The sequence below is a fragment of the Oenanthe melanoleuca genome, chromosome 4 (genome assembly GCF_029582105.1).
Source record: "Oenanthe melanoleuca isolate GR-GAL-2019-014 chromosome 4, OMel1.0, whole genome shotgun sequence".
Lineage (NCBI taxonomy): Eukaryota > Metazoa > Chordata > Aves > Passeriformes > Muscicapidae > Oenanthe > Oenanthe melanoleuca.
In genome coordinates, this window is record NC_079337.1 from 68,078,687 (window position 1) to 68,106,206 (window position 27,520).

The 27,520-nt window shown below is 59.7% G+C and overlaps 2 protein-coding genes and 1 long non-coding RNA gene across 5 annotated transcripts; 1 reads left to right on the forward strand and 2 right to left on the reverse strand.

Annotated features, from left to right (window-relative positions):
• Positions 1-39: 39 nt before the first annotated feature.
• HSPA12B (heat shock protein family A (Hsp70) member 12B) lies at positions 40-19,236 on the forward strand. Its single transcript, XM_056490416.1, has 13 exons — positions 40-147; positions 2,230-2,287; positions 5,987-6,087; positions 8,531-8,655; positions 9,270-9,456; positions 9,714-9,818; positions 10,099-10,215; positions 11,860-12,031; positions 13,374-13,460; positions 13,769-13,873; positions 15,318-15,576; positions 15,704-15,807; positions 16,998-19,236. The coding sequence occupies exons 2-13, from the start codon at positions 2,245-2,247 to the stop codon at positions 17,636-17,638; spliced, it is 2,046 nt and encodes a 681-aa protein (XP_056346391.1). The 5' UTR covers positions 40-147; positions 2,230-2,244; the 3' UTR covers positions 17,639-19,236.
• On the reverse strand, positions 4,188-5,977 carry LOC130252644 (uncharacterized). Of its 2 annotated transcripts, none has more exons than XR_008840405.1 (3): positions 5,813-5,977; positions 5,665-5,762; positions 4,188-5,605 (listed from the first exon to the last, which is right to left on the reverse strand). It is a non-coding gene; the product is annotated as an uncharacterized LOC130252644 (long non-coding RNA). The 2 variants fall into 2 exon arrangements; XR_008840406.1 differs by lacking the exon at positions 5,813-5,977 and having other exon boundaries at positions 5,665-5,703; positions 5,743-5,776.
• ADISSP (adipose secreted signaling protein) lies at positions 19,161-27,260 on the reverse strand. Of its 2 annotated transcripts, none has more exons than XM_056490418.1 (6): positions 27,222-27,260; positions 26,238-26,326; positions 24,368-24,522; positions 22,448-22,580; positions 20,322-20,438; positions 19,161-19,705 (listed from the first exon to the last, which is right to left on the reverse strand). In XM_056490418.1, exons 2-6 carry the CDS (start codon positions 26,254-26,256, stop codon positions 19,605-19,607), a joined length of 525 nt encoding a protein of 174 aa, XP_056346393.1. In that variant the 5' UTR covers positions 26,257-26,326; positions 27,222-27,260; the 3' UTR covers positions 19,161-19,604. The 2 variants fall into 2 exon arrangements, with proteins under 2 accessions (XP_056346393.1, XP_056346392.1); XM_056490417.1 differs by lacking the exon at positions 27,222-27,260 and adding an exon at positions 26,752-26,819.
• Positions 27,261-27,520: the final 260 nt, after the last annotated feature.

A 27,520-nucleotide genomic window follows, 5' to 3' on the forward strand; every position in this document is an offset into this window, starting at 1 on the left:
GCGGGGCCTCGCCGGGGACGGAGCGGCGGGCGGGGACAGGGACGGGGACGGGGACAGGGGACAGAGCCGCGGAGCCGCCAGCCCGAGTGACAAAGCGGGGGCTGCACCGAGGGGTCCCCAACCTGCGTCCCCCCCTCCCCAGGAGCGGTGAGTGGCCGGCGGGGCTGGCGGGACCCGGGGGACGCGGGGACGAGTCCTGTCCCCTGGTGGCGGTGAGGGTGGCACCGCCCCTGGGGTCCCTGCCCGGTTTGGGGACACCGGGGGGTGCCAGGACCGCGCGGCCTCTTCCCGGTGGGAATGGGGGGGCTGTGGGTGCGGGGGGAGGGGGGATGGACGCTCGGACACTGTCCCCGTGTGTCCTGTCCTGGGGGACACGGCTGTGACCATTGGGGACACGGCTGGGACAGCGCCACCACCGTGCAGGGGACACCCCTGTGTCCCAACAGCGGCCGAGGGGACAGGGAAGGGCTCCAGGGAGCCCCAAAAGCTTCTCTGGAGGATTCGGGGTGTCCCCAGCCCCACAGCAGCGCTCACGGCACAGCGGGGGTGTGGGGACAAACAGCACATCTGTCCCAGCACATCTGGATCGGAGTCCCACAGCTGTCCCGAGCCTCCCGCGGGGGGTCGTGGGGTCACCACGACTTGTGGGATCACCCCGAATTTGTAGGATAACACTGAATTTGTGGGATCACCCCGAAATTTTAGGATCACACCGGGTTTGTGGGATCACCCCGAGTTTTTGGGGTCACCACGCCCGGCCCCGCCGCTGTCCCCGTGCCACTCCTGGCCGTGCCACACCCCCGGTGTCACTCCCGGCTCCTCCACCCCGATCCCGTCCCAAACTTTGTTTCCTTTCCCTGGTTCCGCGAGTTCCCCGCAGAGGTGGAAATGGTGGAAAATCCTCAAAATCGCCGCTCGAGGACCCACCAGGATCCTGCCCTGGAAGGGACCCCCGGAGTGTGGGGGCTTCGTGTCCCTGTCACCCCTGGGTGACAACAGCGCGGTCACTGCTGGGGACACCTCGGGGGCTGTGGCCACCCACCCTCCTGGCCAGGGAGGGGACAAAGGTGGCCCCTGCCAGCCCTGGAGAAGGATTTTGGCCACTCAGACCCCCGAGTGACCCCCCATGGCCACGGAGGGACACCAGGGGCTGGCGTGTCCCTCTGTCCATCTGTGGGATGTGGGTTGGGGACTTTGGGGACATCCCCGCCCATCCAAAACCACAGCCTGAGCTCCAGACAGCTGGAATAAAAAACCACAAATCCCAGAATTGGGGGGGTTGATTTCTGGAGCGTGTCCATGCAGGAAAACCTCCTGGAAAGCCCCATTTTGGTGGAAAAAAAAATCCCATTTTGGTTGAAAAGCCACCTGGACCACCCTCAGGACCCCCCCGCGTGTCACCCCAGGGCCACCAGCACCACTTTCCCCACCCACAGCTCCGGGAAAGCCTCCCCACCTGCCGCGGGTATCCCGAGGGGGTTTTTTTGGGAAGAGGGGAGGCTGAGGGGGCGGGCAGCGCGTGGGTGGGTTTGGCTGGGGGTGAGGCCTCTCCCGATGAGCTCAGCCCTATCCCGAGCCTCTGGGTTCGCGGGATGGAGCTGGGATTTGTGGGATTCCTGGGATTTGTGGGATGGAGCTGCTCTAGGCAGGGTCACAATCCCCGGGATCCCTTCGGCCGCCGCGTTTCCACCCTGGGATTTTTCCTAAACAAGCCACACTCCAAAAAAAAAAAAAAAAAAAAAAAAAAGGGTTTTGGGTGAGGGTAAAAAATGTGCAGGAGCAGCGATTTCCACAGAGCTGTGCCCTGCACACCTGTATCCCCACATCTGTATCCCCACATCTGCAGCCCCACACCTGTATCCCCACATCTGTATCTCCACATCTGTATCCCCACATCTGCAGCCCCACACCTGTAGCCCCACATCTGTGTCCCCACATCTGTGTCCCCACATCTGTATCCCCACACCTGCAGCCCCACATCCGACCTGCTCGCTGACAGGAATGCAGGTCCCTGTCCCCACAGCTGGGGACACCCCGGACGGTGACACTCACGCGTGCCCCAAACTGGGACAGCCACCCCGCACCCCACTGCCAGCTGGGATTTGGGGTCCTGCCGACCCTAAAAACCCCTCGAGTGTTTATTTTGGGGTGCTCAAGGCTGGGGTGGCACCGTGGGGACCCCGCAGCGCTGAGGGACGCAGGGATGGATTTTGTGCCTCCCTTTTCCAGGCGGGCAGCGAGGCCATGGCGATGCTGCTGGAGCCCGGGATGCAGAGCCTGCGGATGGGTGAGGATGTCCCCAGGGGGTGGCGCTGGCCGAGGTGTCCCCTGACCCCGCCAGGCGATCATTCCGGGTCCCCTGCTGTCCCCACCCCGTGTCCCCTCTGCAGCTCCTGGGCCGGGGTAACCAGAACCAGCTTGGGAGGAAACCTGATCCCAACATCCCAAACCTGATCCCGGCATCCCAAACCTGATCCCATCATCCCAAACCTGATCCTTCCATCCCGAACCTGAGCTGTCATCCCAAACCTGATCCTGCCATCCCAAACCTGATCCTGCCATCCTAAACCTGATCCTGCCATCCCAAACCTGATCCCAACATCCCAAACCTGATCCCAGCATCCCAAACCTGATCCTGCCATCCCAAACCTGATCCCAGGATCCCAAACCTGATCCCACCATCCCAAACCTGATTCTGGCATCCCAAAACTGATCCAAACATTCCAAACCTGATCCCAGCATCCCAAACCTGATCCTGGCATCCCAAAACTGATCCCGGCATCCCAAAACTGATCCAAACATTCCAAACCTGATCCTTCCATCCCAAATCTGATTCTGTCATCCCAAACCTGATCCCAGGATCCCAAACCTGATCCCGGCATCCCAAACCTGATCCCACCATCCCAAACCTGATCCCAACATCCCAAACCTGATCCCAGGATCCCAAACCTGATCCCGGCATCCCAAACCTGATCCCGGCATCCCAAACCTGATCCCAGGATCCCAAACCTGATCCCACCATCCCAAACCTGATTCTGGCATCCCAAAACTGATCCAAACATTCCAAACCTGATCCCAGCATCCCAAACCTGATCCTGGCATCCCAAAACTGATCCAAACATTCCAAACCTGATCCTTCCATCCCAAATCTGATTCCGTCATCCCAAACCTGATCCCAGGATCCCAAACCTGATCCCGGCATCCCAAAACTGATCCCATCATCCCAAACCTGATCCTTCCATCCCGAACCTGAGCTGTCATCCCAAAGCCGATCTTTCCATTCCAAACCTGATCCCACCATCCCAATTCTCATCTGCCATCCTAAACCTACACACGCCACCCCAAACCGGAGCCATCATCCCAAACCTGATCCTTCCATCCCAATCCTTATCTTCCATCCCAAACCTGATCCCATCATCCCAAACCCAATCTTGCCACCTCAAACCTCATCCCGCCATCCCAAAACCCATTCTGCCATCCCAAACCAAATCCCATCATCCCAAACAAGATCCAGCCATCCCAAACCTCATCTGCCATCCCAAAACCTGCACCTGCCACCCCAAACCCGAGCCGTCATCCCAAAACCACCCAGGAGCGCGGAGTGCAGCAGGAATTCCCCCCCCCCGCCCCCGATCTTTATCCCCGGAATGAGGTTTCATGTCCAAGGGTCCCCAGAGCCCCCGGGGGGGTCACTGCTCCCCCCGGCTCTGTCACACGCCGAGGCGGCCCAGAGACCGTTCCCGTTTGTCCGGGATCAAATATTTATGGGACAGACACGGATACAGGGAAAGGCACTTACGGAGCGGGTGTAGGGGGCAGCAGACGTGTCAGCGGCACAGTCCGGGGGTGGGGGACACGGCTGTCACTGTCCCCAGCTCTGTGATGCGGCTGTTCCCCAGACACGGAAAATCGGGATCAGCCTGATCCCAATCCCAATCCCGATCCCAGTCCTGATCCTGATCCCAATGTCAATGCCAATCCCAATCCGAATCCCGATCCCGATCCCAATCCCGATCCCAACCCTGATCCCAATCCCGATCCCGATCCAACCCTGATCCCAATCCCGATCCCAATCCCAACCCCGATCCCAACCCCGATCCCAATCCCGATCCCAATCCCGATCCCAATCCTGATCCTGATCCCAATGTCAATGCCGATCCTAATCCCGATCCCGATCCCAGTCCTGATCCTGATCCCAATGTCAATGCCAATGCCAATCCCGATCCCGATCCCAATCCCGATCCCAACCCTGATTCCAATCCCGATCCCAACCCCGATCCCAACCACGATCCCAATCCCGATCCCGATCCCAACCCCGATCCCGATCCCAATCCCGATCCCAATCCTGATCCTGATCCCAATGTCAATGCCAATCCCGATCCCGATCCCAAAGCCGCTGCTGTTGTGGGATCCCAGAGCTTCCCGAGGGTGTCCCAGTGGCTGTCCCAGCGCAAACTGGCGGCACTGGGAGCCGGGGTGGGTTTGTCTGGACAGCGGCAAACGGGAGGGGGAGTTTTGTTCTTCCCGGAGGAGCCTCCGCTGTTCCCAAATCTCTCCAGAGCCCGGCTGGGGGCGGGCGCTGCTCATCCCCCCTCCCACGGCCCCATCCCGGCAGGATCCCGGCAGGATCCCGGCAGGATCAGCGATCCCAAAGCGCAGGTTTTGGGGCCGAGAGTCCCTTCACCTCCCCGGTGTCACCGCCCGGACCCCACAGCTCGTTCCCAACATTTTACCCCATCCCAATCCCTTGGAAAAGCCGCTCCGTCAGCTCCCCCAGCTCCGTCCAGCTGGAGCCGGTCCAGCGGCTCTTTCGTGGGCCGAGATTAATTAATGCTGGCTGCTAATTGGAGCCAGATGCCCCGGGCAGCGCGGGCGGGACAGCCCCGTGTCCCCGGTGTGCGGCAGCGATTCTGGGGCTCGTCCCATCCCGATTCTGGGATCACTGGGGGTCCCGGGGCTGGAATTCTGCTGCTGGAGGGGACAGGGACAGCTGGCGGCTGCAGGAGGAGGGAAAATCCGCTGTGCCCATGATCTCTGAGGTCCCCACTCCCAGATTTTGGGATCATGCAGGAGTTCCCAGGGTTTCCAGAGAGCTGGGATGTTCTGGAGTGTGGCCGGGGGGTCTGAGCTGGACCCACTCTCCCCTCCATGGATTTAAACCACAGACATTTCCTTTCCCTTTTTCCAAGTTTTCCCCCATTCCTGCTGAATCCAAACCTTCCTGCTGTTGGCTCAGAGCACCTTCCCCGTCCCTGGAAATATCCAAGGCTGTGTTGGAGCCACCTGGGATAATGGAACGTGTCCCTGCCCACGGATGGGGTGGCACTGGATGGGATTTAGGGACCTTCCCAATTCCAACCATCCCACAGTTCCATGATTTTATGAACTCCACATCTGGAGTCCCCACAGTGACTCTGTCATCTCCACCACCACATCCACCCAAACCTGAACCTTCCATCCCAAACCTGAACCATCATTCCAAACCTGATCCTTCCATCCCAGACCTGAACTATTATCCCAAACCTGATCCTTCCATCCCAAACCTGAGCTGTCATTCCAAACCTGATCTTTCCATCCCAAACCTGAGCCTGCCATCACCCCAAACCTGAGCCATCATCCCAAACCTGATCCTTCCATCCCAAACCCGCACACACCACCCCAAACCTGAGCCATCATCCCAAACCTGATCATTCCATCCCAGAACTGAGCTGTCATTCCAAACCTGATCCTTCCATCCCAAACCCCATCCATCCATCTCAACCCTGAGCCTGCCATCACCCCAAACCTGATCCTGCCATCATCCATCCCAAACCTGATCCTTCCATCCCAAACCCGCACACTCCACCCCAAACCTGAGCCATCATCCCAAAACGAGCCAGCAGCGTGGATGGATCTGTCTCCATCGGGATGTCCCGGGTGGTCTCTCCTTGGTGAAGGGTCTTTGGGGGCGCTGGGGTCCCCCAGAGCCACCTGTCGGTGTCCCCAGGTGCCAACGGTGAGCGGTGCCCGACGCCGTCCCCGCCCGGCTCCCCGGGGACGCCCCACGACAGCTGCAGCATCGCCCCCCTGACGCCCTCCCAGTCACCGGTGAGTGCGGGACCGGGAGGGCCCTTACGGGGTCCCAGTAAGGCCATTATGGGGTCCCAGTAAGGCCATTATGGGGTCCCAGTAAGGCCATTATGGGGTCCCAGTAGGGCAGATTTGGGGTCCCAGTAAGGCCATTATGGGGTCCCAGTAAGGCCATTATGGGGTCCCAGTAAGGCCGATTTAGGGTCCCCATAAAGCCATTATGGTGTTCTCAGTAGGGCCATTATGGGGTCCCAGTAAGGCCATTGTGGGATCCCAGTTGAGCCATTATGGGGTCCCAGTAGGACCGTTTTGGGGTCCCAGTAAGGCCATTATGGGGTCCTAGTAGGGCGATTACGGGGTCCCAGTAAGGCAGTTTTGGGGTCCCAGTACGGCCATTAAGGGATTCCCAGTAAGATCATCACGAAGTTGCAGTAAGGCCATTATGGGGTCCCAGTAGGGCAGATTTGGGGTCCCCATAAAGACATTATTGTATTCTCAGTAGGGCAGATTTAGGGTCCCAGTAGGGCAGAATTGGGTTTCCCAGTGAGGCCATTATGATATTCCCAGTAAGGCAGTTTTGGGGTCCCAGTAAGGGCATTATGGGATACCCAGTAAGGTCATTATGAAGTTGCAGTAAGGCCATTATGGGGTCCCAGTAGGGCAGATTTGGGGGTCTCAGTAAGGCCATTATGGGGTCCCAGTAAGGCAGATTTGGGGTCCCCATAAAGGCATTATGGGGTTCCCAGTAAGGCAGTTTTGTGGTCTCAGTAAGGCTATTATGGGGTTCCCAGTAAGGCCAGTGTGGTGTTCCAAATAAAACCATTATGGTGTTCCCAGTAAGGCAGTTTTGAGGTCCCAGTAAGGCCATTATGGGGTTCCCAGAAAGGCAGTTTTTGAGTCCCCAGTATGGCCATTATGGGGTCCCCATTAAGGTCAGTGTGGTGTTCCCAGTAAGGACATTGTGGGGTTTCCAGTAAGGACAATGTGGGTTCCCAGTAAGGTGGTTTTGGTCCCAGTAAGGCCACTGTCAGGTCCCCATTAAGGCCAGTATGTGGCCCCAGTATGGCCATTATGGGGTCCCCAATAAGGCCAGTGTGGTGTTCCCAGTAAGGACATTGTGGGGTTTCCAGTAAGGTGGTTTTGGGGTCCCAGTAAGGCCATTATGGGGTTCCCAGTAAGTTAGTTGTGAAGTTCCCAGTAAAGCCATAGTGGGGTCCCAGTATAAAAGACCCCAGTGAGACAGTTTGGGGATCCTCAATAAGATCACTGTGGGGTCCTGGTTTGACAATTTTGGGGACCTTTATCCAAGTGATTTTTGGGATGGAGGCGTTTTCCTGGAATGCCCCACCAGGAGAAGTTTAACCCCACAAATCTCCTGCGCTCATCCGGGGCCGCCGGGTGTGGGAGGGCGTGTGGGAGAACCGGATCCTCCCCGGAGCTCCTCGTCCCTGCACATTCCTGCGCCTCTTCCCTGCTGATCCCGGCACTTTTCCTGGCCAGCACTTATCAAATCTGGGGCCGCTAAAAGTTAACGAGAATTTCAGCTTCCCGTGGTGACACGGGGACAGGGAAGGGACAAGGACGCAGTGCAGGGACAGGAAAAGTGTGGGAGCAGCAGTGGGAACATCCCAAAATGCCTGGGCCAGCGGGATTTTCAGCTGGGTGACCCTTGGGGACTGCTGGGACAAGGTCTCTTGGAGTGAGACTGGACACATGGAAGGTTTTCAGCTGGGTGACAAATGGGGACATGCAGGACAAGGTGAGATTGGCCGTAGGGAAGGATTTTGTCTGGGTGACACATGGGGACACATGGGATGATGTCCCTTGGATCAAAACTGGGTACAGGGAAGGTTTTCAACTGGGGGACACGTGGGATTATGTCACCTAGTGCAAGATGGGAAGGGTTTGGGTTCAGTGACCTGTGGGGACACGTGGGACAATGTTCTTTGGACTGAGACTGGACACAGGGAATGGTTTGGGTTCAGTGACCCATGGGGACACCTGGGACAATGTCCCCTGGAGCAAGACTGGTCACAGAAAAGGGTTTTCAGCTGGGTGACACATGGGGACACCTGGGACAATGTCCCTTGAACTGAGACTGGAGCCGGGAAAGGATTTTGGGAATCTCAGCTCTGATTTCAGGGTCCAAGTGAGGGGGGCTAAGCACAATAAAAACAGGGCCCCCCAACCACCTGGTATCTCCCATGGGCATCCATCCCTCTCCAGAACAGCCCAAATCCCCTTTTCCCAGGGGAATTACCTTTGGGAATGGCAGCAGCCACCCCGTGGAGAACGGGAGATGCTTTTCCCAATGAGCTGGAGATCCATAAGAGGAATCACCCATCAGGGAATCACCAAACTGGGCAAAAATCCTGAAAAGTTCCTGAGAAAACAAACCCCTTGCTGGGTTTTTTTTTCTGGAATCACCCAGCCCCGGCTGATGCCGTTCCTTGCCTTCCAGCGGAGCGAGGCGCGCTCCCGGCAGAGCCCGTCCTTCTCCGTGGTGGTGGCCATCGACTTCGGCACCACCTCCAGCGGTTACGCCTTCAGCTTCACCAGCGACCCCGAGGCCATCCACATGATGAGGTGGGGATCCCTTCCCTGCCAGGGAAAGGACTCTGATCGTCCCAAAAGGGTCACAAGTTGGGTTGGTGGGAGGTGATTCCAGGAAGCAACAGGTGAAAGGTGTGGAATGAGGATACTCCAAGGGCTGGAGCTACTCTGCTCTGGGAGAGCTGGGAAAACTCCAGGGAATGCTCAGAGTCCCTGAAGGGGCTCCAGGGGAGCTGGAATTTGGGACAAGGCCTGGAGGGACAGGACACAGGGAATGGCTCCCACTGGGAAAGGGGAGATGGGGCTGGGATCTTGGGAAGGAATTCCTGGCTGCGCTGGAATTCCCAGATTTGCTGTGGCTGCCCCTGGATCCCTGGCAGTGCCCAAGGCCGGATTGGATGCATTTGGATCCACCTGGGATCAGGGAAGTTGTCCCTGCCATGGCAGGGGATGACACTGGGTGGTCTTCAAGGTCCCTCCCAGCCCAAACCAGTTTGGAATTCCACGAAATTACTCAGAGGATGGAGCAGGATCATCCCTCCTCTTTTGTCCTTTTTAAATGTCCTTCAGACCCTGCCCATAATAACGAATTAAACCTGGCAGGACCCATTCCCTGGAAGTTCACCTGCTTCTGCTCCTCTTTGCAGGAAATGGGAAGGGGGGGACCCGGGTGTGGCCAACCAGAAGACCCCCACCAGCCTCCTGCTGACCCCGGAGGGGACATTCCACAGCTTCGGCTACACCGCCCGCGACTGCTACCACGACCTGGACCCCGAGGAGGCCCGCGAGTGGTTCTACTTCGAGAAGTTTAAGATGAAGATCCACAGCACCAGCGTGAGTTCCTGCTCCCATCCTGATGTTCCCGGTGGGATCCTGGCCAGGCTGGAGAAAAAAACCCTGTTCTAGGCGGTTTTAGGGGGTGGATTTGGGGTTCTCCCATCCGAGCTGCTCCAGGGTGGGTGGAAGCTGCGAAAAGCTTCAGGTGCCTGAGCTCCAGCTTGGGCACAGAAGGAACAGAAAATTCCCAGGGTTTGGTGGTGGGTCTGGCCACCTCCCAGCCCCTCGTGTGGCGCATTTGCTGTTCCTGGCAGGATCTGACCATGAAAACCGAGCTGGAAGCTGTCAATGGGAAGAAGATGCCGGCGCTGGAGGTGTTCGCCCACGCCCTGCGCTTCTTCAAGCAGCACGCGGTGCAGGTGGGGCCACCCCCATCCCTCCTCCTCCTCCTTCCCGAATGGAACCCTCTGTGCCCTCTCCATGTGCTCCACATGAGGGTGGGGAAGACCTGGAACGGAATTCCCAGATTTCCTGTGGCTGCCCCATCCCTGGGATCCGTATCCCTGGAGAGGGCTTGGAGCCACCTGGGATAGCAGTCCCTGGGTGGGACTGGATGGGATTTAAGGTCCCTCCCAACCCAAAGCATTCCGTGATTCACCTGGAGCCGCCAGGTGTCAGCTCCTGCTTGTGCCCTGGCAGGAGCTGAAGGACCAGTGCCCGTCCCTGCCCGAGAGCGATGCCATCCGCTGGGTCCTCACCGTGCCGGCCATCTGGAAGCAGCCGGCCAAGCAGTTCATGCGGGAAGCGGCCTACAAGGTGAGGGGACTCCAGAGGGTGACCACGTGGTGACCCTCACAGGGGTTGTGGTCTCCAGGGTGTCCCTTCCTCCCTCAAACTGAATTCCCACTGCTGGAGGACAGGTTTAGATGGGATCTTGGGAAGGAATTCCTGGCTGGGAGGGTGGGGAGGGGCTGGGCTGGAATTCCCGGATTTGCTGTGGCTGCCCCTGGATCCCTGGCAGTGCCCAAGGCCAGGTTGGACTTTGGGGCTTGGGGACCTGGGACAGTGGGAAGTGTCCCTGCCTGTGTATGGGGTGGGAATGGGATGGGATTTAAGGTCTCTTCCAACCCAAACCAACCAGAAGTTTTTTGGGTGGGTGGGTGGATAATTTGCCAGGTGTGTGGTTAAGTGCGTGGTTGGTTGAATTGTTCAACACTTGGTTGGTTGGTTTGGTGCTCAGGGCATTGATTGAGCAGTTGGTTGGTTGAGTGGTTGGGTTGTTGGTCGATGGTTGAGCAGTTGGTTGGTTGGTTGAATGGGTGGGTCATTGGTTGGGCGGCTGGTTGAGTAGTTTGGCCATTGGCTGGGTGATTGGGTTGGTGGTGGTCAGGCTGGTTGGTTGGGTGGTTGGTTGAGCTGTTGATTGGCCAATTGAATGCTTGGTTTGGTGTTCAGGATGTTGGCTGGCTCATCGGTTGACTGGGTCGTTGGTTGAGCGGTTGGATGATTGAACCGTTGGTTGGTTGGGTGGTTGGTTGAGTGGTTGTTTAGGTGGTTGGGTCATGGGCTGGTTGGTGGTGGTCAGGTGGTTGGTTGGGTGGTGAAGTGGTTGGTTGGGTGGATGGTTTGGCGGTTGGCATGTTGGTTGAGTGATTGGGTGGTTGATTTGGTGTTTGGTTGGTTGGTTGAGCTGTTGGGTGGTTGGTTTGGTCTTTGGGTTGTTAGTTGAGTGATTGATTTGGTGTTTGGGTGATTGGTTTGGTGTTTGGGTTGTTGGTTGAGTGACTGAGTGATTAGTTTGGTGTTTGGGTGGTTGGCTGGGTGTTTGGGCTGTTGGTTGAGTGGTTGGTTTGGTGGTTGGGTGGTTGGTTTGGTGATTGGTGTTTGGTTGGTTGTTTGAGCTGTTGGGTGGTTGGTTTGGTATTTGGGTTATTGGTTGAGCTGTTGGGTGGTTGGCTTGGTGTTTTGGGTGTTGGTTGAGTGGTGATTGGGTGATTGGTTTGGTGTTTGGGTGGTTGGTTTGGTGTTTGGGTTGTTGGTTGGGTGGTTAGTTTGGTGTTTGGGTTGTTGGTTGAGCTGTTGGGTGGTTGGTTTGGTGTTTGGTTGGTTGGTTGGGTGGTTGGTTTGGTGTTTGGGTGGTTGGTTTGGTGTTTGGGTGGTTGGTTGAGCTGTTGGGTGGTTGGTTTGGTGTTTTGGGTGTTGGTTGAGCTGTTGGGTGGTTGGTTTGGTGGTTGGGTGGTTGGTTTGGTGTTTTGGGTGTTGGTTTGGTGTTTTGGGTGTTGGTTGAGCTGTTGGCTCATCACTTCGGTGCTTGATTGGCCGGTTGAGTTTTGGATGAAGATCCTCCAGCATTCCACAGCCCCAGATCCGTGCGATCCCGGGGATGATGGGGACACACCAGGGACCCCCCAGCCCCGTCCCCTCCCCCGTGTCACCGCGTGTCCCCGCGCGTCCCCGCAGGCCGGGCTGGTGTCCCCGGAGACGCCGGAGCAGCTGCTGATCGCGCTGGAGCCCGAGGCCGCCTCCATCTACTGCCGCAAGCTGCGGCTGCACCAGCTGATCGAGCTGAGCTGCCGCCCCCCGGCCGGCGGGGCCGAGCCCCCCCCGCCCATCGACTCCAGCTTCCGGCAGGGTGAGGGGCGCGGGGGCGGGGCCGGGACGGGCCGGGGGCTGGAGGAGCCGGGAATGGGAGCCCCGCATGCCGGGTCTGGAGGAAATATCCCTGTGACCCCGTAGCCAGAGATCCCCTGTCCCCAGAGACCCCCTGTCCCAGGAGACCCCATCCCCAGAGACCCCCATAAAGCCCCAGAAACCCCATTTCCAGAGTCTTCCCATCCTCACACCCCCATTCCCAGATATCCCCTGTCCCCAGAGACTCCCCATTCCCAGACCTCCCATTCCCAAACTCCCCATACCCAGAGACCCCATCCCCAGGCCTCCATTCCCAGCCCCCCTGCCCTCAGAGACCCCATTTCCAGAAACCCCATTCCCAGAGACCCATTAGCAGAGATCCCCGTTCCTAGAGACCCCCCCCATATTGCCAGAGACCCCCTGTTCCCAGAGATCTCATTCCCAGAGATCCCCTGCTCCCAGCCCCCCATTCCCAGAGACCCCATTCCTTAGAGATCCCCTATTCCCTGACAACCCCATTCCCAGAGATCCCCCATTCCCAAACCCCCCATTCCCAAACCCTCTATTCCCAAACCCCCCATTCCCAGAGATCTCCCACTCCCAAACCCCCCCATTCCCAGAGATCCCCCATTCCCAAAGACACCACTCCCAGAGATCCCATTCCCCCCTCCCCAAATCCAGGACATTTTTTCCCGCTTTCCCAGAAGCCCCTGAGCCGTGTCCCCCTCCCGCCACCTTGGCCACCACCCCGTGTCCCTGGGCCACCTCCAGGGACTCTCCCCCCACCATGGATGGGATCCTGGGCTTTACTGGGACAGCCCCAGTTTGTCCATCTGGGACCAAACCCCGGAACTGGGACGTGCTGGTGGCGATCCCAGACGGAGATTTGTGATGGGATTTATGATCCCGAGCTGATCCCAAGGACGAGGAATCATCCACGTGCCAAAAATATCCCAGGACAACCCCACCTTTCCCAGCTCATCCCGTCCCTTCCGGGCGGCTTTGATGTCCCTGGGATTGGGGGGAGCAGAGGAAACCCCACCCGGGCTGTGGGGCGGAGGTGGCATCGGCCGGGGTGGGCACGAGGAGATCCCATGGGATCCTTTGGGATCCTTTGGGATCCCAGCAGGGCAGCGGGAAACCCGGATCAGCCCATTCGTGGAGAGGAGCCGTCACCAGCGCTCCCAGTGCAGACCCCACGGCGGGAATGGGCAGGATCCGGGGCAATGGGGCGGATCCAAGGAAACGGGGCGGATCCCATGGAAACAGTGGGGATGCTGACCCCAATGCTGACCCCAATGCTGACCCCAATGCTGACCCCAATGTCTGGGCTCTGTCCCCAGCCCGGGAGCAGCTCCGGCGATCCCGGCACAGCCGAACCTTCCTGGTGGAGTCGGGAGTGGGCGAGCTCTGGTCGGAGATGCAGGCAGGTACGAGAGGGAGGGAATCCCACTGGAGATTCCCAAATCTCGGGGTCCCCCTGGATGTCTCCTAGGTGTCAGAGCCACCCCCAAGGGGTGACACTGTTGGGGTCTTGACCCCACAGAAGGCGCGGTCTCCCCGCCACCATCCCATCCCCTCGTCTCTCCACCCTCCCGAATTCCCAATATTTTGGTTCAAGATCCATTTTTTCCCTGGGAAAACGCAGCCCTGTGTCCCCGCGGCTGCTCCCACCCCGCGGGTGGGTGTCGCGGGGGGTCACCCAGCACTGCCACCCTGTCGCTGTCCCCTCCCGCAGGTGACAGGTACATCGTGGCCGATTGCGGCGGGGGGACGGTGGATCTGACCGTGCACCAGATCGAGAAGCCGCAGGGGACACTGAAGGAGCTCTACAAAGCCTCGGGTGGGATGAGGAGCCCTATCCATCCTTTTTTCCCGGGATCCTCACAAATCCGGGCTGAGACCCCAAATCCTTGCTGGGACCCCAAACCCGGGCTAGAACTACAAACCTGGGCTGGAACTACAAACCTGGGCTGGGACCCCAAATCCTTGCTGGGACCCCAAACCCGGGCTAGAACTACAAATCCAGGCTGGAACTACAAACCTGGGCTGGGACCCGAAAGCTGGGCTGGGACCCCAAATCCAGGCTGGGACCCCAAATCCAGGCTGGGACCTCAGATCCGGGCTGGGACCCCAAATCCGGGCTGGGACCCCAAATCCAGGCTGGGACCTCAGATCCGGGTTGGGACCCTAAATCCAGGCTGGGACCTCAGATCCGGGCTGGGACCCCAAATCCGGGCTGGGACCCCAAATCCAGGCTGGGACCTCAGATCCGGGTTGGGACCCCAAATCCGGGCTGGGACCCCAAATCCAGGCTGGGACCTCAGATCCGGGCTGGGACCCCAAATCCGGGCTGGGACCCCAAATCCAGGCTGGAACTACAAACCGGGGCTGGGACCTGAAAGCTGGGCTGGGACCCCAAATCCGGGCTGGGACCCCAAATCTGGGCAGGGATCCTGGTCGTGAGTGGGGCTGTGGCTCCACCTGGTGGCGCCGGGGGGAAGTGCAGGGGGACCGGCGGGACAGAGAGGGGACAGAGGGACAAGAAAGGATTTTGGGGACAAGGAGGGACAGGAAAGGATTTTGGGGACAAAGAGGTACAGGGGTGGATTTTGGGGACAAGAAGGGGCAGGGAGGATGGGGATGGTGGGTGAGGGGGACAGAGGGACAAGGGGGTGAGGTGGAGGGCACAGGGTCGTGTGTGGGACATGGGGACATGGGGACATGGATGCTACAAGGACATCAGGATGGGCACATGGGGACAGGGTGATAGGGGTGGCACGGGGATGTGTGGGGACCTGAGGGTATGGGGATGTGGGGACGTGGGGACGTGGGACAGGGAGATGTGGGGGCCACAGGGATATGGGGATGGGGGACATGAGGGACATGAGACAAGGATGTGGCGACTGGGGACATGGTGACACGGGAATGTGGGGGATGCGGGGATATGGTGTTGGGGGACACGGGGACATGGAGGACATGGGGACATGGGGATGGGGGACATGGGGACCACAAGGATGTGGTAATGGGGGACACGGGGGATTTGGGGACACTGGAATGTGGGGGATGTGGGGATATGGAGGATATGGGGACATGGAGGAGATGGCGGACGTGGAGATGGGGGACATGAGGACATCAGTACGGAGGACAAAGGAGACACAGGGATGTGGGAATGTGGAGGACATAGGGACATGGACACGTGGGAGAATGCGGTGAGGGGGGACACGGCCACCACGGGGACACGGCCACCACGGGCGCCACCTCCTGACCCCACCCTCCTCCCTCAGGAGGTCCCTACGGGGCCGTGGGCGTGGACCTGGCCTTCGAGAAACTCCTGTGCCACATCTTCGGCGACGATTTCATCGCCACCTTCAAGGCCAAGCGTCCGGCGGCCTGGGTGGACCTGACCATCGCCTTCGAGGCGCGGAAACGCGCGGCCGCCCCGAGCCGCTGCAGCCCCCTCAACATCTCCCTGCCCTTCTCCTTCATCGACTTCTACCGCAAACACCGCGGCCACAACGTGGAGACCGCGCTGCGCAAGAGCAAGTGAGGGGTGGCGCGGCTTGGGGACAGCTCGGTGACACGGGGGGAGCGATGTTGGGGCGGGAGGGGGCGGGACGGGGAAGGGCCAGGTGGGAGTTCCCGGTCACCGCCGGGTCTCCTCTGTCCCCAGTGTCAACCTGGTGAAGTGGTCGTCCCAGGGGATGCTGCGGATGTCGCCCGAGGCCATGAGCGAGCTGTTCCAGCCAACCATCACCCACATCATCCAGCACATCGGTGCGGTGCCCGTCCGTGGCAGCCCCTGTCCCTGTCCCTGGGATCATTCCCCATCCCTGGCACCTTCCCTGTTACTGGGAGCACCCCATTCCTGGGATCATTCCCATCCCTGGGACACCCCCCCATTCCTGGAGTCCCTTCATCCCTGGAATCCTTCCTGGGACCAGCCCTGTCCCTATGAGCCCCCCATTGCTGGGACCATCCCATGCCTGAGAGATCCCCCCCATCTCTAGGACAATCCCACACCTTGGGACCTCCTTTGTCCTTGGGACCCCCCTCCATCCCTGGGACCTTCCCTGTCCCTGGAACCTCCCCTTTGTCCCTGGGACCCCCCTCCACCTCTGGGACCACCCCTGTTCCTGGAACCTCCTTCATCTCCGGAACCCCTCCTTCTCCCTGGGATCCCCCATTCCTGGTACCCTCCCTGTCCCTGGGATCCCCCATTCTTGGAACTCCCCTTGTCCCTGGAACACCCACTGTCCCTGGGACCCTCCCTGCTCCCGGAACCCCCTCCATCCCTGGAACTCCCCTTGTCCCTGAGATCCCCCATTTCTGGAACCCTCTTGTCACTGGAATCCTCCTTGTTCCTGGAACCCCCTTTATCTCCGGGAACCTTTTTATACCTGGAACCTTCCTTGTCCCTGGAACCCCCATTGTGCCTGGGATCACCCCTGTTCCTGGAACCCTCCTTGTCATTGGAATCCCCCTTGTCCCCAGAAACCCTTTATCCCTGGAACCCCACTGTCCCTAGGACCATCCCTTGTCCCTGGGAACCTTTTATCTCTGGAATTCCATTGTCCCTGGAAGCCTCCTTGTCCCTGGAAGCCTCCTTGTCCCTGGGGACCTTTTATCCCTGGAACCCCATTGTCCCTGGAACCCTTTTTCCCTGGAACCCCACTGTCCCTAGGACCACCCCGTGTCCCTGGGAACCCTTTATCCCTGGAACCCTCCTTGTCCCTGGGAACCTTTTATCTCTGGAATCCCATTGTCCTTGGAAGCCTCCCTGCCCCTGGAACCTCTTCTTGTCCCAGGGGACCTTTTATCCCTGGAACCCCATTGTCCCTGGGACCCCCATCGTTCCTAGGGCCCCATTCCACCCCTGAAACCGCCCCCATTCCTGAACTCCCCTCATCCCTAACCCTTCCCCACCGGCTCAATCCCAAACCTCCCCTTTTACCCCCCCTCTCCAGACACCCTCCTGAAGAAACCCGAGGTGCAAGGCATCAAGTTCCTGTTCCTGGTGGGCGGCTTCGCCGAGTCGGCCATGCTGCAGCGGGCGGTGCAGGCCGCCTTCGGCCACTGCTGCCGGGTCATCGTGCCGCAGGACGTGGGGCTGACCATCCTCAAGGGCGCCGTGCTCTTCGGCCTGGACCCCGGCGTGGTGCGGGTGCGCCGCTCGCCCCTCACCTACGGCGTGGGGGTCCTCAACAAGTTCGTGGAGGGGAAGCACCCGCGGGAGAAGCTGCTGGTCAAGGAGGGCAAGAACTGGTGCACCGACATCTTCGAGAAGTTCGTGACCGTGGACCAGTCGGTGGCGCTGGGCGAGGTGGTGCAGAGGAGCTACTGCCCGGCCAGGCCGGGCCAGCGCCGCACCATCATCAACATCTACTGCTGCGACACCGATGACGTGGTGTACATCACCGACCCCGGCGTCAGGAAGTGCGGCACCATCAGCCTGGAGCTGGGGGACGCGGGGGACGCGGGCCCGGCGCGGGGCCGGCGCGAGATCCGCGCCAGCATGCAGTTCGGGGACACCGAGATCAAGGTGACCGCGCTGGACACGCGCACGGCGCGCAGCGTGAGGGCCACCATCGACTTCCTGTCCAACTGAGGGGACGTGCCACCATCGACTTCCTGTCCAACTGAGAGCATCCAGGACGAGCCACCATTGACTTCTGGTCCAACTGAGGGACCCTGGGATGTGCCACCATCGACTTCCTGTCCAACTGAGGGGACGTGCCACCATCGACTTCCTGTCAAACTGAGAACTTCCTGGAGACTCCACCATTGAATTCATCTCCAACTGACACCCCCGTCATCATGGGGACAGCCCCAGGATGTGCCACCATCGACTTCCTGTCCTACTGAGAGCATCCAGGACGAGCCACCATTGACTTCTGGTCCAACTGAGGGACCCTGGGATGTGCCACCATCGACTTCCTGTCCAACTGAGGGGACGTGCCACCATTGACTTCCAGTCCAACTGAGACCTTCCTGGAGTCTCCACCATTGAATTCATCTCCAACTGACACTCCTGTCATCATGGGGACAGCCCCAGGATGTGCCACCATCGACTTCCTGTCCAACTGAGACATTCCTGGAGTTTCCACCATTGAATTCATCTCCAACTGACACTCCTGTCATCATGGGGACAGCCCCAGGACTCGTCACATTTGACTTCCTGTCAACTGAGAGTTTTGTCATTGTGGGGACACCCCCAGGACCTGTCACCATCGACTTCCTGTCCAACTGAGGGGATGTGCCACCATCAACTTCCTGTCCAATTGAGACAACCCAGGATGTGCCACCATCAACTTCCTGTCCAACTAGGACCACTCAGGACAGTCACAATTGACTTCCTATCCAACTGAGAGGCCCTGGGATGTGTCACCATCAACTTCCTGTCTGAGATCACCCAGGATGTGCCACCATCAACTTCCTGTCCAACTGAGAGTCTTTGTCATTGTGGGGACTCCCCCAGGACCTGTCACCATTGACTTCCTGTTCAACTGAGGCCTTGCTGAAGACTCCGCCGCCATTGAATTCATCTGCAACGGACACTCCTGTCATCATGGGGACACCCTCAGGACGTGCCACCATTGAATTCCTGTCCACCTGAGGGACCCTTGTCACTGTGGGGACACCCCTGGCAGATGTCACCATCGACTTCCTGTCCAACTGACAGTCCCTGCCATTGTGGGGACAACACCAGGACGTGCCACTATCAACTTCCTGTCCGACTGAGAGTCCCTGTCACTGTGAGGACACCCCTGGGAGATGCCACCATCAACTTCCTGCCCGACTGAGCCCTTCCTGGAGATGCCACCATCGAATTCCACACCAGCTGAGACCTCCTGTCATTGTGGGGACCATCCCAGGACCTGGCACCATTGATTCCCCCCCAGACTAAGACCCCACTCACTTATCCTGGGGACCCCCCACCCTCTCCCAGCCTCCCTCTAACTGGAATTTGCCCCATGACCCCTCCCCATTCCCCATCCAGGACTATTTGGGATTACCCACCTGTCCCTCTGGGCAGGTTCATGGAGGACATTTGGGCTCCCAGCCCATTCCCAGTGGGATTTTCCTCCTTCCCAAGGTCGGATTTTGTATTTTAACCCCCATCAGGCATGTAAGATATCTTTATATTTATATATATATATAGATATATATATATAGGCACATAAAATCTCCTGAAACTGCTCCTGATCCTTGTACCACGAGTGGAAAAATGGGAAAAGAGGGGAAAAAACCAGGAAAAATCTGAGAAAGGAAAAAAAAAACCCGATAAAAGAGGCGCTGGCAGCAACACAAGGACACGGCCGGGGAACATGACCCCAACCCTGGAGCCACGGGGGGCTCCCCACTCCCACCCCACATTCCACAGGCAAAATTCCTCCCCAGCCCAGGGAAGAGGAAAATTCCCACCCCAAGAGGCACAATTCCCCCAAAACCCCCCCAGGGCTGCGGGGTGAGGGCTAAGCAGCGGCAGCAGCGACAAGCGGGGTCCCCCCGCCTGCTTTGGGGACCCTCCTGTTCTCTGGGGACTTTGGGGACCCCCGGGGTGGGGTCTGGGGTCAGTCGAAGCCGTGCCAGTCGCTCTGCTCCGAGTCGTACTCCAGCTCGGCTCCCACGCAGCGCACCCCGTCCAGCAGCATCGGCGTCCCGTGGTGACGGTCTGGGGACATCAGGGGACACGGCTCAGGGACAGCTCCCTGCCCACCCTTTGGGGAGGGTGGGAACGCCCCTTTTTTGGGGGTTTTGGGGGGTTTTAAGCTTGCAGGGGTTTGTCCATCCCAGCAATGCCGGGCCCGGGTGGGTGATGGATGTGTTGTCCCCTGGGGGGACTGGTCACTGCCCAGGGGTGGTGACAACCTCAGGGGACAAAGGGGGCTGGGGGTGGCTGGGATATGCGGTGGGGGACACGAGGAGCAAGGGGGTGTTGGGGTTTATAGGGAGGGTCCTAATGACAAAGGGGTCTCAGGGACACAGGACATAACAGGGACAAAGGGGTCACAGGGACAAAGGGGTCACAGTGACAGGGGTGACCCAGCCAGGCACAGGGGCCCTGGGGACATTGGGGTCACCCCCACCCCCTCCCTCCACCCCTTCCCAGAGCTCTCCTCAACCCCCAGGCTGGGGAATTTTTGGGATGAAATCACCAATTCCTCAGCACTGCCCTGGAGCTGGGATGATGCCACACCTGAACTGGGACAACTGGGAAAAACGGCTGGGCCTGTGAAAGGAGGAGAGGGGAGAGGGAGGGACCCCAGAACCCCCCCAGAGCCTCTTACCCATGACCCGGGCCTGGACGGTGACCTTGACGTGGCCGGGGCTGTGTCCGGCCAGGAGCAGCTCCTCCTTCAGCACCCCCTCCTTGTGCGCCGTGTACTCGCAGCGCACGCTGTGCCCTGCCAGCGGCACGTGGAGAGACTGCTGCAACGCTGCCAGTGCCTGCCTGTGCCCCCCTCACCTGCCTGTGCCTTCCCTGCCCTGCCTGTGCCCTCCTCACCCTGCCTGTGCCTTCCCTCCCTGCCTGTGCCCCCCTCACCTGCCTGTGCCTTCCCTGGCCTGCCTGTACCTTCCCTGCCCTGCCTGTGCCCCCCTCACCTGCCTGTGCCTTCCCTGGCCTGCCTGAACCCTTCCTGCCCTGCCTGTGCTTCCCTGAACCTTGTCTGCCCTCCTCGAACCTCTCCTATCCTGCCTGTACCTGCCTGAACCTTCCCTGTCCTGCCTGTACCCTCCTCACCTGCCTGAACCTTCCCTGTCCTGCCTGTGCCCCCCTCACCCTGCCTGTGCCTTCCCACCCTGCCTGTACCTTCCCTCCCTGCCTGTGCCCCCCTCACCCTGCCTGTGCCTTCCCTGGCCTGCCTGTACCCTCCTCACCCTGCCTGTGCCTTCCCTGGCCTGCCTGAACCCTTCCCGCCCTGTCTGTGCTTTCCTGAACCTTCCCTGCCCTCCTCGAACCTCTCCTGTCCTGCCTGCACCTCCCTGAAACTTCTCTGTCCTGCCTGTGCCTTCCTGCCCTGCCTGTGCCTGAGCCCTCCCATTCTTCCCACCCTGCCTGCGCCTTCCCTGACTTGTCTACAGCTCCCTGAACCTTCCCTGTCCTGCCTGAACCCTTCCTGCCCTGCCTGTACCTGCCTGAAACTTCCCTACCCTCCTCGAACCTCCCATCCTGCCTGCACCTCCCTGAACCTTCCCTGTCCTGCCTGTGCCCCCCTCACCCTGCCTGTGCCTTCCCTGGCCTGCCTGAATCCCAGCTCCAATCCCAATCCCAGCCCCAATCCCGATCCTAGTCCCAATCCCAGCTCCAATCTTGATCCTGGCTCCAATCCTGATCCCAGCTCCAATCCTGATCCTGGCTCTAATCCCAAACCCAGCTCCAATCCCAAACCCAGCCCCAATCCCAAACCCAGCCTCAATCCCAACCCCAGCTCCAATCCCGATCCTAGCCCCAGTCCCAGCTCCAGTCCTGATGCTGGCTCCAATCCTGATCCCAGCCCCAATCCTGATCCCAGCTCCAATCCTGATCTCAGCTCTAATCCCAAACCCAGCTCCAATCCTAATCCTGGCTTCAATTCCAGTCCTGTTTTTGGCCTCAATCCCAGTCCCGTTCCTGATCCCGGCTCTAATCCTGGTCCCAATCCTGGTCCTGATTCCAGCCCCGATCCCAATCCTCGTCCCCCCCACGATCCCGATCCTGATCCCGATCCCGATCCCGATCCCAGCCCCGCTTGGCAATCTCCAAACAAACCCTAAAGCGCTTTTTTGGGATGGAGCCAGCGGCGGGTGACACCAAAGCCCCGCCCTGTCCCCACTGCCGGGAGGTGACACCAAAGCCCCGCCCTGTCCTCACTGCCGGGAGGTGACACCAAAGCCCCGAGGGGACAGGGATGTGGGAACAGCATCGTTTGGCTGTGGGACAACTGGGATGGCACCGAGGTGGCCCCAGGGACCTGCGGTGTCCTCAGAGCAGAGCCCGTGTCCCCAAGAAACTGCCACCCAGCCCAGGGTGACACTCTGGTGTCCCCAGGCACTGCCACCCAGCCCAGGGTGACACTCTGGTGTCCCCAGGCACTGCCACCCAGCCCAGGGTGACACTCAGCTCCAGGATCCCATAGATGTGGCAGTGCCCAGTTGTCCCCAAAGTGGAGGGTGGCACCTCTTGGAGCTGTCCCTGTCCCCTGGAGCAATCCCTGTCCCTGTCCCTTGTCAGGGTCTGCTGTCCCCTCACCCACAGAAACCCCCAGGAAAGGAAAATCCCAACAACAACGAAATAAAAGGATTTGGGGACATCCCTGAGAACAGGGAATTGTCACCTCCCCAGGGGACACCTGGGCGTGGCCTCCCCTCCCGCTTTGGGAAAAGGGGCGGATCCAGGATGGGGACACTGGGGACAAAGGAGGGGACCCGGTACCTTCTGGCAGGGAGGTGACGCTGATGACGCGCAGGTTGGGGCTGGGGACAGGGAGGGGACAAATGTCCTTCCCCAGCCTGGGGGGCAGCAGGAAGGTGATCTCGTACTTGTGGAGGATCTTCAGGAATCCCACCTGGAAAAGCGGGATATGGGGTGGGAGAGGGGGTGGTGACATCACCGTTGTCACCATTGTCACCTCCCTTCCCTCCCCCCTTGGGGACAAGGGACACTGGAGAGTCCCCAGGAATTCCCCCAGGGAATTGCATCCTAAACATTCCCCCTGTTAAATCCTGTGTTAGGAGGAGGGATTTCTACCCTAAAAAAATCAGGAAATAATAAATAGGAAATAATATAGGAAATAATAGGAAAAATTATAGGAAATAACTTAGGAAATAAATCAGGAAAAGGTAACAAACACTGTGATTTTGCCCCGAAAAAACGCTGGAAAAATACAGAATTTTAGGACAAAAATCTGGGAATAATGACCAGTGGATGTCACGGGAGCAGGGGGAGGTTTTCCAGCTGCTCCTGGAAAAGGCAGCAGCGCCTCTTCCCGTGGAATTTCTCCACTGTCATGACAAGAACCAGAGCACTCCTGAGCCTTGGAAAAAACCATTTTGGGAAAGGAGCGAGCTGGGAATGATCCCTGAGGGAGAATCCGGGGCCAGCATCCAGAGGGTGGAATTCCCAAAATCCCCCATGGGCTGGGATCATCCCAAACAGCTGGAAAAGGATCCAGAGCCTGAAGGGGCTCCAGGAGAGCTGGAATTGGGGACAGGACACAGGGAATGGATCCTGCTGGGAAAGGGGAGATGGGGCTGGGATCTTGGGAAGGAATTCCTGCCTGGGCTGCAATTCCCAGATTTGCTGTGGCTGCCCCTGGATCCCTGGCAGTGCCCAAGGCCAGGCTGGATCCACCTGGGACAGTGGGAGTGTCCTGAACATGGATGGGATGGGATTGGGATGGGATTTAAGGTCCCTCCCAACCCAAATCATTCCAGGATTCTGGAGCCGGGCTGGGAGAGCTGGGAATGTTCCCCTGGAGAAGGGAAAATTCCAGGGAATGCTCAGGGTCCCTGCAGGGGCTCCAGGAGAGCTGGAATTTGGGACAAGGCCTGGAGGGACAGGACACAGGGAATGGCTCCCACTGGGAAAGGGGACATTGGGCTGGGATTTGGGAAATAATTCCTGGCTGGAATGGAATTCCCAGAGCAGCCCCTGGATCCCTGGAAGTGTCCAAGGAATCAGGATGAGCTCCAAGCTCTCCCCTCCTTCCTCCCAAACCATTCTGGGATTTATCCCTTTAAACCCCCAGAAAAACGCTCAGCACTGAATAAAAAAAACCAAAAAAAACCCCCAAGATCTTTTCCCAGGAGCATCCCAACTCCCTGTCCCCGTGTCCCCGTGGGTGGCACTGCCACCCCCTCATCCCTTCGGATCACGTGCAGGGAAAACAACAACAGCCTCCCCCGGAGCGGGCGCCGGATTTGGGATGGAATTCCGGCCTCCCGCGCCCGCCACGAGGCTCTGACTCAGCGCTGGTGGCAGCTGCAGGTGCCACACGTTGGTGGCACCGCGGGTGGCTCCTTGTCCCCTCCCCTGGCACCGCCCCCTCTCCCCGGAGCCCTTGGGATCCAGCGGGATAACCGGGAAAGGGATGTGGGAATGGGAACGGTGGGATCCAGAGCGGCCCCAGAACGGGGCAGAGGGGACAGTGCCGCGTGTCCCCCGTGTCCCCAAAGCCACCCAAATGTGGGGACAAACGGGACAATTTGGAGTTGGTGACTTCAGGAGCAGCCTTAGGGAATGACACGGAATTCTGGGGTGGGAACGCCTCGAAATCCGGGGATTTTCGGGAGTTGGGAGCTCTGGAGTCCCCAGGGGAGGGTGACACCCCCCTGCTGTCCCCCTGTCCCCCACCTTGACCAGGAAGTGGCCGTCCTTGTCCTCTGTCACCATCACGGCCGAGTCGTGCAGCTGCTCCTGGAAGTGGACGTGGCCGTGGGTCCCCTCCTGGGGGTGGCCATGGGTCCCCTGGGGGGTGAAGCGCACTCCTGTCCCCTTGGCCTTGCTGCCTGCAGGTGACAGAGCCCCCGGTCACAGCCGTGTCCCCGAGGGGAGGTGGCCTCGAGGTGGGGACGTGGGCGGAGCGTGGTGGCTTCCCTGTCACCTCCTCCCTGTGTCACCTGGGACACAGGGGACCTGTGGTGACAGCCAGCTGCTCTCCAAGCAGGGACTGGCCACCAACAGATGTCCAAAGGGTCTCCAAATGTCCCCGAGGGTCCCCAAGTGTCCCCAAGCATCCCCAGGCTCGGCAGACTCCACTCCCTCCTGTGCTGTCCTCAAGGACAAGTGACACATTCTGGGGACACGGGGACAGAAGTGACTGGTGGCAGGGGACAGGTAAGAAGGGAGGAGAGCGTGGAAGTGCCACCAGCTGATGTCCAGAGGGTCCCCAAATGTCCCCAAATGTCCCCAAGCATGCCCAGGCTCGGCAGACTCCGCTCCCTCCTGTGATGTCCTTAGGACAAGTGGCACAGGGACAGAGGGACACAAGTGACCAGTGACCAGAGCCAGCTGCTCTCCCAGCAGGGACCGGCCACCAGCTGATGTCCAGAGGGTCCCCAAGTGTCCCCAAGCGTCCCCAAGTGTCCCCAAGCGTCCCCAGGCTCGGCAGACTCCGCCGCGGTGCCACGGGAAGGTGACACAGGGGAAAGGTGACACGGCTGTGACAAAGCCAGCAGGACAGGCCAAGGCTCTGCGGGGGGCGGCCACCAGCTTGGGGACAGCGCTGTCCCCACGGAGGCCCAGAAGATCCCGTGGGATTTTCCACGTGCGCCGCTTCCATGGAAAATCCGCCCCTTCCTCCTCCTCCTCCTCCTCCTCCTCCCGCCGAGCCCCGGCCCCGCTCCCAGCCGGCAGCAGATTGTCACCGCCGCCAGCAGCAGATTGTCGCCTCCCTTGTCGCCTGAAGAAAAGGCTCTTTGTTGCTGGGAATCCCGGGATTTAATGAGCCGCGATTTAATGAGCCGCGATTTAATGAGCCGCGATTCAAGGTCCCGCCATTGTTCGGCCCCGCAGCCCCTCCCGCACTCCGGGGGGACAGCGAGGGGACACGGTGACAGCGTGGGGACACGCGTGGGGACACGCGGGGGACCCTCCCGGGTGCGGCCGCGGCGATCCCGAAGGATCCGCGCGGATCCCGGGTCCCGATCCCAGCCCGGGAATCCCGATCCCAAACCTTGATAATCCCAAATTAATGTTGTCCAATTAGATTTTGTCACCCTGGTGGCACTTGGGGACAGTATTTGGCCACCTCCTCCCAGGCATGGACCCTCTGGGAAGAGTGGGATTGGAGCAGGAGGAAGGTGGGAATTTTTTCCCGGGAATATTCTGGGAATTCTGGGATCAGAGCATCTCTTGGATCTGGGATTTCAGGGATTTGTGGGATCAGGGAATCTCCTGGATCTGGGATTTCTGGGATCAGAACCTGTTGGACCCTCGGGGTCACCGCCTCCCCCCAGGAGTCCCCTCCAGGATGTCCCCGACCCTTTTTTTTTTTTTTTTTTCCTGGGAATCTCCTCAGGCTCTCCCGACCTCATCCCACCGGGAAGGAGCCGCCCCCAGCCCCATTCCCAAGGAAATTCCCGGAGCACAAAGGAGCCGGAATCCCACAAAGATTCCTCGGGATCTGTCTCACCCCAAAGCGCTTTTGGGACCCCGAAACTCCGGGAAATCCCTGAAATCCCTGGATGCGGGCAGGGGACAGGGAGGGGATTTGGGGACTCACCCTTGCTGGCTGTCGCCATCTGTCCCCTGCGCCGTCCGGCGTTGTCGCTGTCCCCAGTTTCAGCGGCCGGGGGGCATCGTCCGGGAATTCTGCGGGAATGGGGCGGGAATAGGGTGGGAATGAACGGGAAGGCGCCAATTCCGTCCCATTCCCACCCCATTGAGGGGACAGCGGTGACACCGAGGTGGCCCCGAGGTGGCCCCGTGGTGGCCGCGATCCGGGCGGGGAGGAGCCAGGGCCTGGAATGGGAATTCCCTCGTCCCAAATCTCCGGGAAAAGCGGGAATTTGGGAATTCCCACCCCCGCGCCTGCTTCAGTTTCCCCCTTTTTTTTCCCCCCAAAAAAAGTCCCCGAGTTTTGGGGATGTTTTCCAGGCTGGGAGCAGCAGCGCAGATCCCAAACTTGGCGCCTTTCCCAAATCGCTTTTTCCCGGGATAAACGCGAGCGCGGAGCTGGGAATTCGGGATGTGACATCCCCAAAAAATCCCCCCTGGATGGAACCGAAGGGTCCAACCTCCTCCTCCTTCCTGCGATCGCGCCATGCAAGGGCTGGACCAGGAAATCCATGGGAAAAAAACCAAAAACCAACCCAAATTTCGGGGAAAAAAAAAAAGACAAAAAACAATGCAAAATTTCGGGGAAAAAAAAAAAAAGAAACAAAACGGGGGGAGCCTCTCAGGGGTGGGGGGATAATCCAGGGATTTGGGGGCGTTTTAAGCCACACCGGGTGGGGGCGGAGGTGTCACCAAACCTCAGGATGGGGGTGACAGCAGAGGGGACACCGCGAGGGGACACCGGGGTCGCGTTTGTCCTCCCCTCCCTCTCCTTTCCCGAGCGCTCCCGGCCCCGTTTTCCCTCCGCCATCCCCCGCGGTTCCTCCGCCTTTCCGAGGGGTTGCTCCGGTCCCTTTGCCACCCCCCGGGTGTCCCCAATGTCCCCCAATGTCCCCCAGTGTCCCCCGCGGTGTCGCCGTGCCCCGCTCACCCCGCTGCTCCCGCTGCCCGCTTCCCGCTGGGCGGACACGCCCCCTCGCTCCTATTGGCTGGCGCTCCCCCAAGCCGCGCTCTTATTGGTCGAGGCGCACGTCAATCATACATCCAGACCACGCCCTCAGGCAGCGCTTCCCGGGCCGTTGCTAAGGGGCGGGATTGTTGCAAACAAGTGTTGCTAAGGGGCGTGGCCAAGGGGCGGGGCAGCCAATGAGAGGAGGGCGCGCGCGCCGCGGGGCGCCCCCTTGTGGGCGGTGGGGGCGTTGCCATGGGAACGGGGAGGGGCGGGGGAGC